We start from the raw sequence: 12,800 nt of genomic DNA on the forward strand, positions 1-12,800 counted from the left end.
CTGGTAATCTTAATGTCTGTTTAAATATATGTAAAAGGAATATGAATAAATTTGTAAATGACCAAAATCTTTAATCAAGAATAATTCCATTTTTGTTTGTCCAAATTTTGTCCAGTATTACTCAAATTGTAGTTACTTGTGCCTTTTCTGTCCAGGTTTGTGTTTTGAGATGTACAGTACAGATGTGAAATTGATTGAAATTTTATATCTGCTTTTTTGTGTCATTCAGGAGGGTTAATATTTGGTGTTTTTCTGTTCCATTGCTTTAATGCCAGGGTAACAGAGAGTTGCATCGTGGAGATATTGAAGGAGCAGCAGAAACGTGTCAAAGGAATTGCACTGAAGTTCTATTTTTTATTACAAAAGATTTTAGATTAGAATATATCTCTGTACAGGGAAGAGCGCTCCTTATTTATTGTTATTTGATGACAATGATCATTGTTTCAAGGTTGATGTTTTGTTTTGTTTTTTACTTTTTTTATTGGAAAAGGATGTTTTTTTGTTACATCTGTGTGTCTTTTTAATGATGTTCTTGTGACTTGAATTAGTGATGAGGGACTGAGTTTGGCTGGTACCGGAGGATTAAGTGCCCTGCAGATTTCACACACAGCAAAATTTCTAGTCATTGAAGAAATAAAAAATGCACCAGACTCCCTTGAGGTTGTGCTTTTTTTCATTTCACCATGATCTAATAGAGTTTGTACCATAACTCCTTTTAATTACAGTGTGGGAGTTTAAGGACAGACTATTTGTTTAATGATTTCCTCGTGTTGTCAACCATCGGTTTTCCACAACAGATAAGAAGTTGGAACAAGGACAAGGAAACATCCAAACTACATCATAAACATCAGTCAGTGGTTACCTCCTTTTATTTAGAAGGTGTTATAAAAGGAGATAATGCCTTGTATTTGTACCACAAGGAAGGTAACACTTTTTATGATAACTCGTGGTTGTTTGTATCACTTTGTCATGAGCTTTGTGGTATTTTGTGGTCTTTGTCCCTACTTTTCTGATAGTTTGCGATACATTTGGTTGTACTTCTCACCCCTATGTGATAACATGGTGATTGATAGCCACAACCCTTTGCCATGTGTGTGCTTTCTTTCATACACTTGTATTTTCCTTTGTCCTTCCCCTTGAAAACCTCTTAAAATACTAAATGTACCTTTTTGTCAAAATGCGTAAAATTTCTAAAAGCCTGTTTTCTTTTTCGTATTTTAGTATTAGTTTGAATGAGAATATCCAAGACAGAGATGAAACTTACAGGCGGATGACTAACACAACTTCAAGTCTCTTTGTGAAGGTGTTGGTCCATCACAAGATGCCAGGATAGCTTGAGCTCTGCTGCAGGAATTGTACAGAAAAGCTTTGATGATGGTGTGTTTAGTTGGGATGCTGAAATGTAGTGACTGTTACTGGTGTAGCCTGTTCAACTCCTCCCCTAGTGCCTGTACAGAAGCACCTGTTTTAAACTCTACTCATTCGTAGGTATTTCCTTTTATTTATGTCAGTGTGTGACAGGGTTTAAGTAGCAGATATAAACCCACAATAATTAGTCTACTAAGCTTTTCTCTCTCTTAAGGGACCAACCAGACATCTGTATTCCTTTAGTAGTACCACTAGATGTCCTTACTAAATCACCAACCCTCAGGTGTCTACCAAAATATTTTTATCTTCCATGCAGCTGATATGTTAAAAGGAAGTGCTTGTGAATATAGAAACACACGTGAGTTGGTAACCTGGTTTTAGCTTCGATTGGGGTCAAAAGGGTGAACATGCACCTTTCAAAAGAAATTGACCTTATCAACTATGAACCAGCATGAAATTATATAACATGTCTATAAATTCTGCTATGTGGGTCATTGGGCAAATATGTGTTGGAAACGCCCGTTTTTATTATGTATACACAGATTTATCACTTGGATCACTTTGGTTCCAGAGAGATTAAACCCTCTATCATTGGCTGTTCTATTGCACTATGTTAATTCACTTATCTATTTAAATCACTCCTGGCACATGCAACGTTGGCATAAAATAATATATACACACAAAACAATTTTCACATAAATGTATCACTCCCATCTCAGCAATGCTTTCTATTCGCTGTCACTGGTGCTTTGCACAACAATGTTTAACAGCGCAGCAAGACGTGGATTATGTAAAGCTGACTCGGGCACAGCCAGCAAGTGTGTTGACAAGAAGCCAGAAGATGTTTGCTGCTGTGACTCGACATTCCAGAGAAAATGTTAGAAAACAGGAAACAGGGAGGTACTTGTATTTTTAGACGCTTATATCAAAAATAGTTTCAAAGAAATTAACATTCTTCTTCTTCCAAAGCCTCGTCTATGCCAACAACACAAAGGCAGAGGGGTTACAGGGAGATAATGTTTTCAAAGGAGTGAACTGAGGAGGTAAGGTTGCTAATTAAAAATAAACACCTGCTTTGAGGACAGAAGCTGGCAAAGACACTGAGGCGTGGCTGAATAAAAAGAGACTCCCTGGCTTTCCCTCTGACTTTTTATCCATATTTCAGAGACGGGACTGCTTAATGTGACATGATGCCTGTGGAGAGGGGCACATCTGTGCTCCTGAGGGAACTGAACTTATAACCTCTGGTTTAAGAATGTGTTGAAAAAAATCGACACTATCTATTACACTATTACGGCAATCTCATCGCGGTGTCACACATTCCACACATCTTTATGCAAAAGGAAAATGTTGTCCCCTCTCTACCTGAAGTCTGAAGCCTAAGGATTATGTATTAGACACTGGAATATCCTGATCGACCTATTAATAGCTCTTCTGGAAAAGATGTAGAAACAGACTGTGGGGAGATTTAAGGTGACGCACAGCACTGTGATACTGTGTTATGAATGTATTAAACGCAATAATCTTGTATATCAAAAGTATTTTAATGACTGCCCAGTGCTCTGTCCTCCCACTTGTGCTCTTCTGATTTTAATTTGCCCTCTTCTTTGTTTTCACTGGCGTATGTGTTTTTGTGCACTGGACATGCGCACTGCACAGAGGAAAATTACTGTCTGCTCTCTATATGTTCAGGTGCTACAGTTCATGGAAAATGGATTATAAGCACCTTTAAGTAAACACCATCCATAGAGCTTATGACAATGAATAGGAAAACATGCATGCATCTGCCCTTACAGTAATACCTACTGAACAAAAAAACCTTACTATGTACCACATTTTTGTCAAATACACTGCCTGCTTCACATGCTTTAATGTTTCCACTGGATAAAAATCGTCTAAGCTTAAATTAGGAAAACATGATCCACTCCAAATTTTCATATCCATTAGTCTACTTCCCGATCAGAAAAGTCATCTTCTGGGAAACAACTACAGTGAAGACAATATCCACACCACTAATCTGAACATGCATGTGCAATATTTACATGACTGAATGTTACCATTTGGCTATCTGCGTGACTCTGGCACGACTGACCTGCATACTGGGCACCAAGTGGGTGGGACATGAGGAGCATATACTGCCTGTGGGCAGGGAAGAGCAGCCTGCTTATCTGTATGTGGGTCTTCACTAGTCATCATGGAGGCATCAGTTCAGTCAAATGTGACTCTTTTGTGACAGTTACACTCGGTCACAAAATTGCAAAACTATAATATTTATGAAAACTGCAAAAACTGTTTAGGGGTTTTTTGACAATCATATTATCACCTTTTAAGTTGATATGCCAAATTTGTTAGCAAACATTCATACACACCAGCTGTTACAGAGCAAAATGATTATTCATTTGGAGTTGTGTTTGTGGTTACCTGATGAATCAAACATTTGTTTCTGCAGTAAAATTGTTTCTGGTCTCTGATCTACCAACTCCTGTAGTGAATATCTGGCTCATCAACTGTTTGTACTTTGGGTTTTAGAGATTTTTCACAGACAACAGACAATAAACTACACAATGAGAGCTGTGAGAGTGAACCAAAGCGCAACAGGTAAACAAATAGCTTAAATGTTTTATTATGAGTGACAATACATAATATACACATACATAATAATACATTGTTATAATTGTTATAAAATACAGACTATAGCCAAATTTTGCAGTGGATTTCTGAATTACTGCATGTAACTTACTTTGTCTTACTGCAATCAGTCTCTCTGGCAAGTCTAACATTTTTAAATTATAGTACATTCTTAGAGGTTACCAGGTTTATTCATCCATCATGGCTAAAACAAGGTCTTTTAAAAATATATATATATACTGTTACAAAACACAAAACACAGTCTTTCTATCAGGAGCTTCACAAGTTAAATATTGAAAATGAAAAGCCTCTGGTTTTGTGATTTAAGTATCTGAGTCTGCGTGTCAGCGATTAACCTTTATTTTACTTGTTTTCTTTGTTCCAGTAGAGCAACCCAATTCAAAATATCTACATTGCATACCAGCATATCTCTACACCTCCCTTATTATTTCTTCTCACGCATGTTCCCAGAGATCACTGTTGAGATCTATTGTCTTGTTCCTCTTCGATCAGTTTTTAAAGCATTATTCAGTAATCCCTCTAATCACTCTTCAGACCTGATGTCTCCCTTGATCTCTCTTCTTCCCCCACCCAAACCTCATGTATAACAAGAAGAAAGAGACAATTCAAAGGCAAACAGCAGACATAAATGTCACTGAGCAGGTGACAGCAGTGTCAAGGAGAGACTTAAAAAGCATCAGATATTCCTGGAATGTGTCACAGGTTTGAACACCCTGGGGTCGTACACTGTGGCTCCATGGCAAGCAGCAGTGGGTGGAGCTTTTATCATGACATCATGTGAGTGAGAGGAGTAATATAGGAGACAGAGCTCAGGCACCTGCAGACAAACAGCAGCAGCAGAACATACAACACAGCTTTAACTGTACGGATAACAGTCTCTCTGCAGAGCTTCATCCATATGCTGACAACTATGTCTACTTACACCAGCGTTCTTATTCTCATCACTCTTTGGGTTTCCATGCAGGAAGGTGAGTCTATTTTTTTAAGACTTATTCTAAAAAACACAAATTTATATTCATGTTAGAGGGATGTGCAAAACATTAGGTATAAGTTCATCATCATCACATCAATCCAAGAACTTTCTCTGTTATGTTAGAAGAGAGATTGTTAAAAACATATAGCTTTTGTTAGCAGTGTAGACTCACTGTATGATCTCTGCATGGCTGCAGCAACAGTCATCACACTGTATTTTGGTGCACATACATGTTTTGGCAAGCCCAGAAGCACAGACGGGTCATCATCAACACAGACGAGTCATAAAATCATCTTTTTTTTTCTTTTTTTTAAAAAGAAGACAGCTATGATGTAAAAATATAAAAACCCATACAATGGAGTAAAAAAACATTTTAAAGAAAAAGAAAAAGAGAAAGTAAAATCAGGAAAGGCTCACAGATTAAAGTAGGTTTTAAAAAGCAACTTCACTGACTCAGACGGCCTGATCCTCAGGCAGATTGCTCCAGAGCCTCGGGGGTCTGGACTGCAAATGCACAGTTCCCTTTAGTTTTCAGTACAAGTGGTAGGAGCATTGTGTTGCCTTTTATATGTGACTGTGACTGTGACTTAACATTCCCATCCTGTAAACACATCTGTTTGCTGGCTGTTCAAGATCCCAAGTGTTGAGCTTTGTAAGAAGAAAGTGGAATTTGTGAAGAATGGTTGATGAACTCACTCACACGCAAATAGTATTTACAATAGAGTTGTGATGTAACATATCCATGTGTTAAAAAAACAGTGCAAGAGAAAAGGCAGACAGTTGTGACAGATGTTCTGGCTTGGCTGCAGTTGGTGCTGTATTTGGATCTATGTTACTGAGAAGCTCTTTGTCTTGGACTAGGTTTGGGTCTTCCGGTGGTGAAACAGCTGGGAGTGGAAGCCTCTGACAGTGTCCCAGCACAGAGACAGAGGGCCAAGCGATGTGCCTGCAGCAGCCCGCTGGATAGTGAGTGCCACTACTTCTGCCACCTGGATATCATCTGGGTCAATACGCCGAGGTGAGTATGAGAAGACAGACACTAACAAGTTTAGACACACACATGCAGCATAGCCTGTAGAGTGACTTTTGTTATGTGAAGCATCTGAGCTGATTAAAAACGAAACACAAGTCAGTGCATTATCACTCTGAGCCCATCAGCTGCAGAATAAATGTGTCATCATTAAATGATTAAATGAGCAGTGATGCATGAAAGCAAAGAGCAAAGTCTGTTGTATGTCCATATCATACTAATAGCATTATCTGTTTTGTTCCGCAGTAAGACAACAGTTTATGGTCTAGGCAGTGCTCTGTCCCGTCGCAGAAGGTCCACTTGTCGCTGCACCTGTCCCAATCCTGATGATCAAACCTGCACCAACTTCTGCAATCGCAGGTAAGTCTGAACATCACACACAGCTCTCAAGGATCACTTGAGTTTTAATCCAGAGTTGTGTTTCCGTCACAGGTTGCTTAGTTTGTAAAGGCAGCTATCATTGCTCTTTGAGGAGTACAAGGTGTGGTGCAGTGTGAGGGAACACTCATTTTACTGCAATGCTATAATTAGCCTAAATGTGTTGTTACTTTGTTCCATAAGCAGCGTTAGTCTGAGGGTGTGATCAACAAATAATACAGCTGAGGCCTGAGGGAGTAGACTAATCTCGTGCTTGTGCACAAAGCTTGTTTTTAATTGGGTCTGTAGCGTGAGGAGGAAAGTGTGTTGGAGTTCGGAAGCAATTAAAAGATAATTTGAGAATTCACATTTTCTAGACATGCCAAACAAATAATGTCACCACCTAAAAAAAAAGTGGAGACGGTGAATGACAGACCGAAACAGGAGACGTAACATGAGGTCAACAAGGCCTGTAAACAGTGACAATGCACTTTTGTTGTGGCATAAAACATTTAGAGAACCTGTAAAGATAAGATAAGATTTATTTATTTTTTTCTGGTTAGTGTAAAAGTGTAAAAAAAAGAAAGTGCTGAATGCTTTTATTTGACAGGATACTCTTTAACTACAATAAAACATTTAAAGACAAACTATAATGTCAGGGTGAGTCTGTAATTCAAAGGTAATTGTCATTTTTGATAACTGTAATGTTTCTCCTTTTCTGTAGCCCTGAAACCTCTGTAAAAACACGTCAACTCAACATACTCAGCATCCTAAGGTGAGCTTTAAATGACAAGATTACCAAATAACAAAAACTCTGACAACTGCACTTACAATTTGAGCATATTTTTTAATTATCTGACTGACTTTTTGTCCCTCAGAGCTGTGGCGAGCAGGTCCAGAAGAGATCTGGATGAACTTAAATCTAACAAGGCTCAGAGGAAGAACGCTCGCTAAAAAACAACTTGGCTGGTGAGGCAGCGACAGTGAGAGAAAGAGAGAAGCGAGCACCTGAACAAATGGCACTCCTTTGATAGAGAGGGGGTAAACAAGGGGCCGCTGAAAGACCTGACACAGGAAGGCCGGAGTGCCACAGAAAGTCTTTTTGTGCCCTGGAATAGAGGGTGGAAAACGTGACAGAGTTCTGAAAACACATCATAGAAACAGATGTGGTGGATCAGCACTGAGAGAAGGATGGAGAATGCTGTGCCTGCGATCATGTTAGAGATGGAGCAGTTGTTTCCAATCTATCTAAGGCCAGCACTGACATAGACGGATGTAACAGTGAGGAAAAGACATGCATGCTGTACATACATGTACAGGAATTTCTCACATACATGGCATGTGTTTACTCATTATTTTGTAAAATACAAAATAATCTCTTTCTTTTTTGGATCAACAGATTAATTATATTACAACCTATAGAATTACTTTTGTTTTGAGTGACTTAAAGGAAAGATTTAAGTTTTGTAGAATACTGAAAGTTATGTTTTCTTTATCAAAAATTATTGTGTGCAAAAGTGCAAAGCAAATAAATTTGAATCAGATCAAGCCTGTGTTGCCTTTATTACATACCTATCGTCAGTGTCTTTGAATCTAAAGATGAGTTTTATCTTTAAAACAAAAAGGAAAAATGGTCCTGCGATTTTTTTTTCTGATTTATGTCCTTCTCTGCTTGCTTTGGGAAAGTACACTGTGTAAATAAAGTGATTACTGTAAAGAAACTAAACATGAAGAGTGATTTCAGAGAAAGAAATCCCTTTAGACGGCATGTGTGCTTCAATTGTGTGACAAGCAAACACATTTCTGAGTTCAAAAGGAGGCCTGAGATGGATGAATGGTGCAGGAATTTGAGGCTCACATCAATAATAAGTTTACTTGCTATTCAAAGGAAGCGCAGCCTGTGTTATCACAGGGATCTGTGGAAAGAATGCAGCGTTTTGCTGAGGGGGTGAGATGGAGGTACAAAATACCCTGTCACCCCATGTTCCTCTCTGACTGCTTGCACTGTACATACCGTCCACGCACACCTGAATATGCAAGAAGGCAGACGAGAGCTGGAACCGAAGAAAACAATCACAAGAGACGATTCGTCTGTCATCTAATGAATAAAGCGGGTAGCGAATACTGACCTGCTTTTGCTACCTGATCACATAACCCTGATGGATGATAAGACTCAAATGTTAATGTGGCTCTGATTGAAGGAGTAGGTTTTCCTGCTTCATTGCATGTCATTTCATTCCTGTCATACTTCTCCTTTTTTTTTTTCCTGGAGAGACCCCCTGCAGCCATCTTTTTGAGACAGGCCTGAGCAAAACCACAGCCTGGTTTCAGGCCGACTGCATCCACAGTAGAAAACGTCACGCACAGTTACGCAATACTCCTTATAATAATACAGCACATATACTTAAGTATTGCTTCACTGGTGCGTGACTCTGTGAGCATTACTTACTACAGTTACTATGCAACCAAATCCATACAGTTCAACATACAGTACAACTTCATTTCAGACCCATGTCTTTGCTATCAGTCTTTCTGTAGGCAGATTACCTGTGAGCTAATCAAAGATCAGATACAAACATGTAAACATTTATCTTACTGAAACTTGACTGTCTAACTTAATCTATGAAGTAACTCCTTAACTTAATCATAGTGATTATACTAACTTGATCATTTGCATTAATTCATGCATTAAATCATCATCATCAGTCATGTATTAGTTAAGGATTACTTCAGTAACAAAGACTCACCAATATGGATTTATAGATTTAGAATGGAGAGATGGAGGGATGAGTTTGAAGAGATAAGGGATGACAAGAGACATTGGGGTCGTAAATGAATGATTCAGAGATGGAATGGTGTTGGCTGGCGGCGGGATTAAGGCCACAGTGATTCTTGTGTTTAAACAAAAGAGAGAGAAGGAAAAGGGAGAGAAAAAAGAAGCTGAAAAGGAGGAAGTGAATATACAAGGCGTGCTTTAGTGCTTATTTTTTTAGGCGCGGAAATGGGATGAGCTCAAGGTGTGGCCCTATTCAGTTTAATTGAATTGAATTTTCTTTATACATTGTTAAATCAAAACAAAAGTTATTTCGTCACACTTTCCATATAGAGCAGGTCCAGACCGTACTCATACACCATCAGTGTATGAATGTGTGTGAATGGGTGAATGACATATGTAGTGAAAAGCACTTTGAGTGGTCGGAAGACTAGAAAGGCTCTATATAAGTACAGTCCATTTACCATTTACCATTACTCTTAATAATATTATTTACAGAGATCCAACAATTCCTTCCATTAGCAAGCACAGTGGCAAAGAAAAGCTTCCTTTTAACTCAACCCAGCTCATTGAGTCAAGGAGAGAGAGGTTGAGAGATGTTTCCAGTCCTTATGCTTTTACTAACAGCTCCTCTTTTTGTATTACCAGTCACTTACTTGTATTATCTTTTATCTTTTTAATAATGTACTATCTTTAGGGGTGCAGCGCATAAAGCCCTGCTTTGACATTATTGTTATAATGCCAACATGCTCAATATCTGTTTCATTTTTTGACCCAAGCTTTTTAAATCTTCTTTACATTAACTTAACTCTCTGGGTTTAAATGGTCGTCTATGTCTTGCACAGCAAAACAGGAAACACTTTCAACATTCGTGTCAAAAAGCGAGAGAGGAGAAATGGGAGGAAGCAACAGGGCAGCATCAGGTCAGTCACCGGAAGTCATATGCTCTCATCGAGTGTTTAAGATATTGTAAATTGTTTTATTTAACTTGAGGTATAAAGGGACCGTAAAGACATAATGATTATATGAAAATCATATTAATGATTAACTGATGTGAGGTAATAATGATAAAACAAGACTCATCAGCTGCATTTTAAGAAACTCTGAGGTAGAACTCTGTCCATGGTGCTGGAACAGGAGAGACTCCAGTGAACCTCTTCACTGTTGCCACCACACATACATGAAAATGGTTTCCAGTGAAGCTTTGAGTGTAACCATTAATTGTTTCAGCTCTCAGATACTGTAGTTATTCAAATGAACAAAGTAAATCACATAATACTGCTACTTTGTTTCCAGCTTCGTGATTTTGAATTTATTGTATCTCTGTCAGAAAATAGGACAAATTATTTTATAGGTGATTCATCAGATTATTGATTAAACCAAGTGATTAATGTCCTTCCAATCCAAGTAGTTTATACTAATAGAATGGCATTTAAAATGAATGTTTGAACTTGATGTTTTTCTTTGCCATTCATTATTTAAGTTTACTGGTTGGAAATAAAACACATCTGTCTGACAAATATTCCAAATTTGTATTGAATGCATTGACAGCAAAATTATATTTTAAGTTTTATTAGTTACATGTCTTCCTTCTAAATTAAGCATATAAAATATCACCTGGGAAGAAGGTTTATTTAAAACAATGGTGGGGGAAAAAAACATCTTATAAATTTCAGCCAACTCTGAGTTCCAAAACAGGAAGTTCCTCTTCCTCAAACAAACAATCTTACTCCTTGATAAGTCTCTCTCTTTGCCATTGTCTGAAGAACTCAGTCACCCTTAAAACTCTCCTGGGGCTCTGGTTGTTGTGTTTGGTCTGGCATTGTGTTGTTTGGCTCCTTTAGCTGCTTTAAATCTATATTATGTGACTGTAGAGATCTATGAGAATTGAAGGTTAGAAGTTATTGTTTTAAATGTTACACTACAGACAAGGTTACATACATCACAATACTGCTGTAAATATATGTTCTGATTATTTTCATGCTTAGATAAAAAAAAAATTACATGTTATAATAGTAAACATTTACACTGTGATTTTAGGCAGTTACATAAACTGATATTTTTCCTGTCTGAGATGTGGGGTGTTTTTATATTTACATTCTGTAGTAAATGTATGAGATGTGTTTAGATAACATGTCTGGGTCCATGTAAACCTTGTAAAAGTATGTGGTTCCTCATGTTAACGCATAGAGTGTCACCTTGCAGACTATGGCAAATATCACTTATGTAACTGCCAGATTTGTGTACATCGTGGTTGAGATGTGAAATTGTCTCAGAAGATGCAGGTGTAGGATCAGGAACATTGTGTGATTTAGACATTTCATGCCCGTGTGATTATTTTTCAGTGAGTAGAAGTCACCATGGTCGGATTGGGATCTGTTCCCCCAAAATCCCAGTGGAGCGTGGCTTAGTAATGCTCTTATGTTTTGGTATGCATAATCTCATTTATTCATATTGTGAGTGTGATACAGCTGCATAGCACTGACCCCTGTTGTAATATTGAGCCTCAAATGTTCACATCACATACCGATACTCAGTAAACATTCCTTAAATGCTTTCTGTGTTCTCATTTACTCAGAAGGCATTTTACTGGGTCACAGCCAGCACTGATCATGACTGGTAACAGCATGTTCCCACTCTTAGAATAGCCCTCTGTATCATTCATTTTTCAGCTGAGTGAACCGAGTGAAAGAGTTCAGCAATCAATCATGAAAATTATCCTCATAAGTTAAATTAATTGCTTTAAAATCCTAAATAATGTAGCTGTAAGAAGCACTTTGTCCTCCTCTTGTTAATCATGAGTCATACGTTGCGTGCCTCAGCATTTATGAGTGTTTTGTTATAATAAAGGAGTGGACGCTATTAGGCATCCATAAAGCTTCATAAGCACATATTCATCAGCAACTTGTCAAAGCAGAGACTTAAATCTGCAATCCCGATTGAGCTGATGGTCAAATATTCCACAGCTGTTCACCAAGAATGTGCAGTGAAGCAACAGCCCAGCGTCTCAGCCTCCCACACACCCAAACTGTATACACATGCACACAACTGTTGCTGGAGATTTACAACATGGGGGGTGTTTTCCAAAAAGACTGTACTGTATCATGCAAAGACCAGCGGATCCTGCAGTCAAAAACATAAACTAACCCTTACAGCAGAACAAGTGTGTGTTTTACCCTCCACTGTGCATTGCGATGATTCTTTACCAACAGGGCACAGGATCATGTTGTTTTTTTTACGCAGGCTGAGACAGCTGCCTGTCCTGTTAATGTCAACATCCGAACAACTTAACCCATGCAGGAATGATCCATACTGTGCAGCACTGTGTGGTACCTTGCTGTTTTGCTGCCTTGGCAGAAGAGGACTGACTTAGATAGTATAATAGGGCAAAGTGCAAAGGTTCACTTTGAGGTAGGGATAGCCTCACATAACTCTTGATAGTGAAGAAGCTATCACTATTATTCACTCAGTTGTGGAAAGATTTCCAACATGCTCTCGTCATCACTGGCAATTCTAAGATAAGTCAGACTTAAGCAATATTAACTGATTAAGACCTTTTCCATAAACAACACAACAAACATGTATTTTCATAATGCAAAATATTATATAAATATATATAAATAACAAACAAAAATCGCATCTAACAACTT

The 12,800-nt window shown here is 38.1% G+C and overlaps 1 protein-coding gene across 1 annotated transcript; it reads left to right on the forward strand.

Moving 5' to 3' along the window:
* The first annotated feature begins 4,859 nt into the window (after positions 1-4,859).
* Positions 4,860-7,851, forward strand: LOC109139462 (endothelin-2). The gene is made up of 5 exons (XM_019263195.2): positions 4,860-4,985; positions 5,852-6,008; positions 6,267-6,380; positions 7,102-7,152; positions 7,256-7,851. The coding sequence occupies exons 1-5, from the start codon at positions 4,916-4,918 to the stop codon at positions 7,329-7,331; spliced, it is 468 nt and encodes a 155-aa protein (XP_019118740.1). The 5' UTR covers positions 4,860-4,915; the 3' UTR covers positions 7,332-7,851.
* The last annotated feature ends 4,949 nt before the right edge of the window (positions 7,852-12,800 follow it).

The sequence above is a fragment of the Larimichthys crocea genome, chromosome XIII, assembly GCF_000972845.2.
Source record: "Larimichthys crocea isolate SSNF chromosome XIII, L_crocea_2.0, whole genome shotgun sequence".
NCBI classification, from domain to species: Eukaryota; Metazoa; Chordata; class Actinopteri; family Sciaenidae; genus Larimichthys; species Larimichthys crocea.

What these genes read in the sequence shown, in the direction of transcription:
- LOC109139462 (XM_019263195.2), top strand. Translation starts at nt 4,916, where the DNA reads ATGCTGACAACTATGTCTACTTACACCAGCGTTCTTATTCTCATCACT. An exon ending in ATCTGGGTCAATACGCCGAG is followed by an intron (nt 6,009 to 6,266) that starts GTGAGTATGAGA and finishes TTTGTTCCGCAG; the next exon opens with TAAGACAACAGTTTATGGTC. An exon ending in AACATACTCAGCATCCTAAG is followed by an intron (nt 7,153 to 7,255) that starts GTGAGCTTTAAA and finishes TTTGTCCCTCAG; the next exon opens with AGCTGTGGCGAGCAGGTCCA.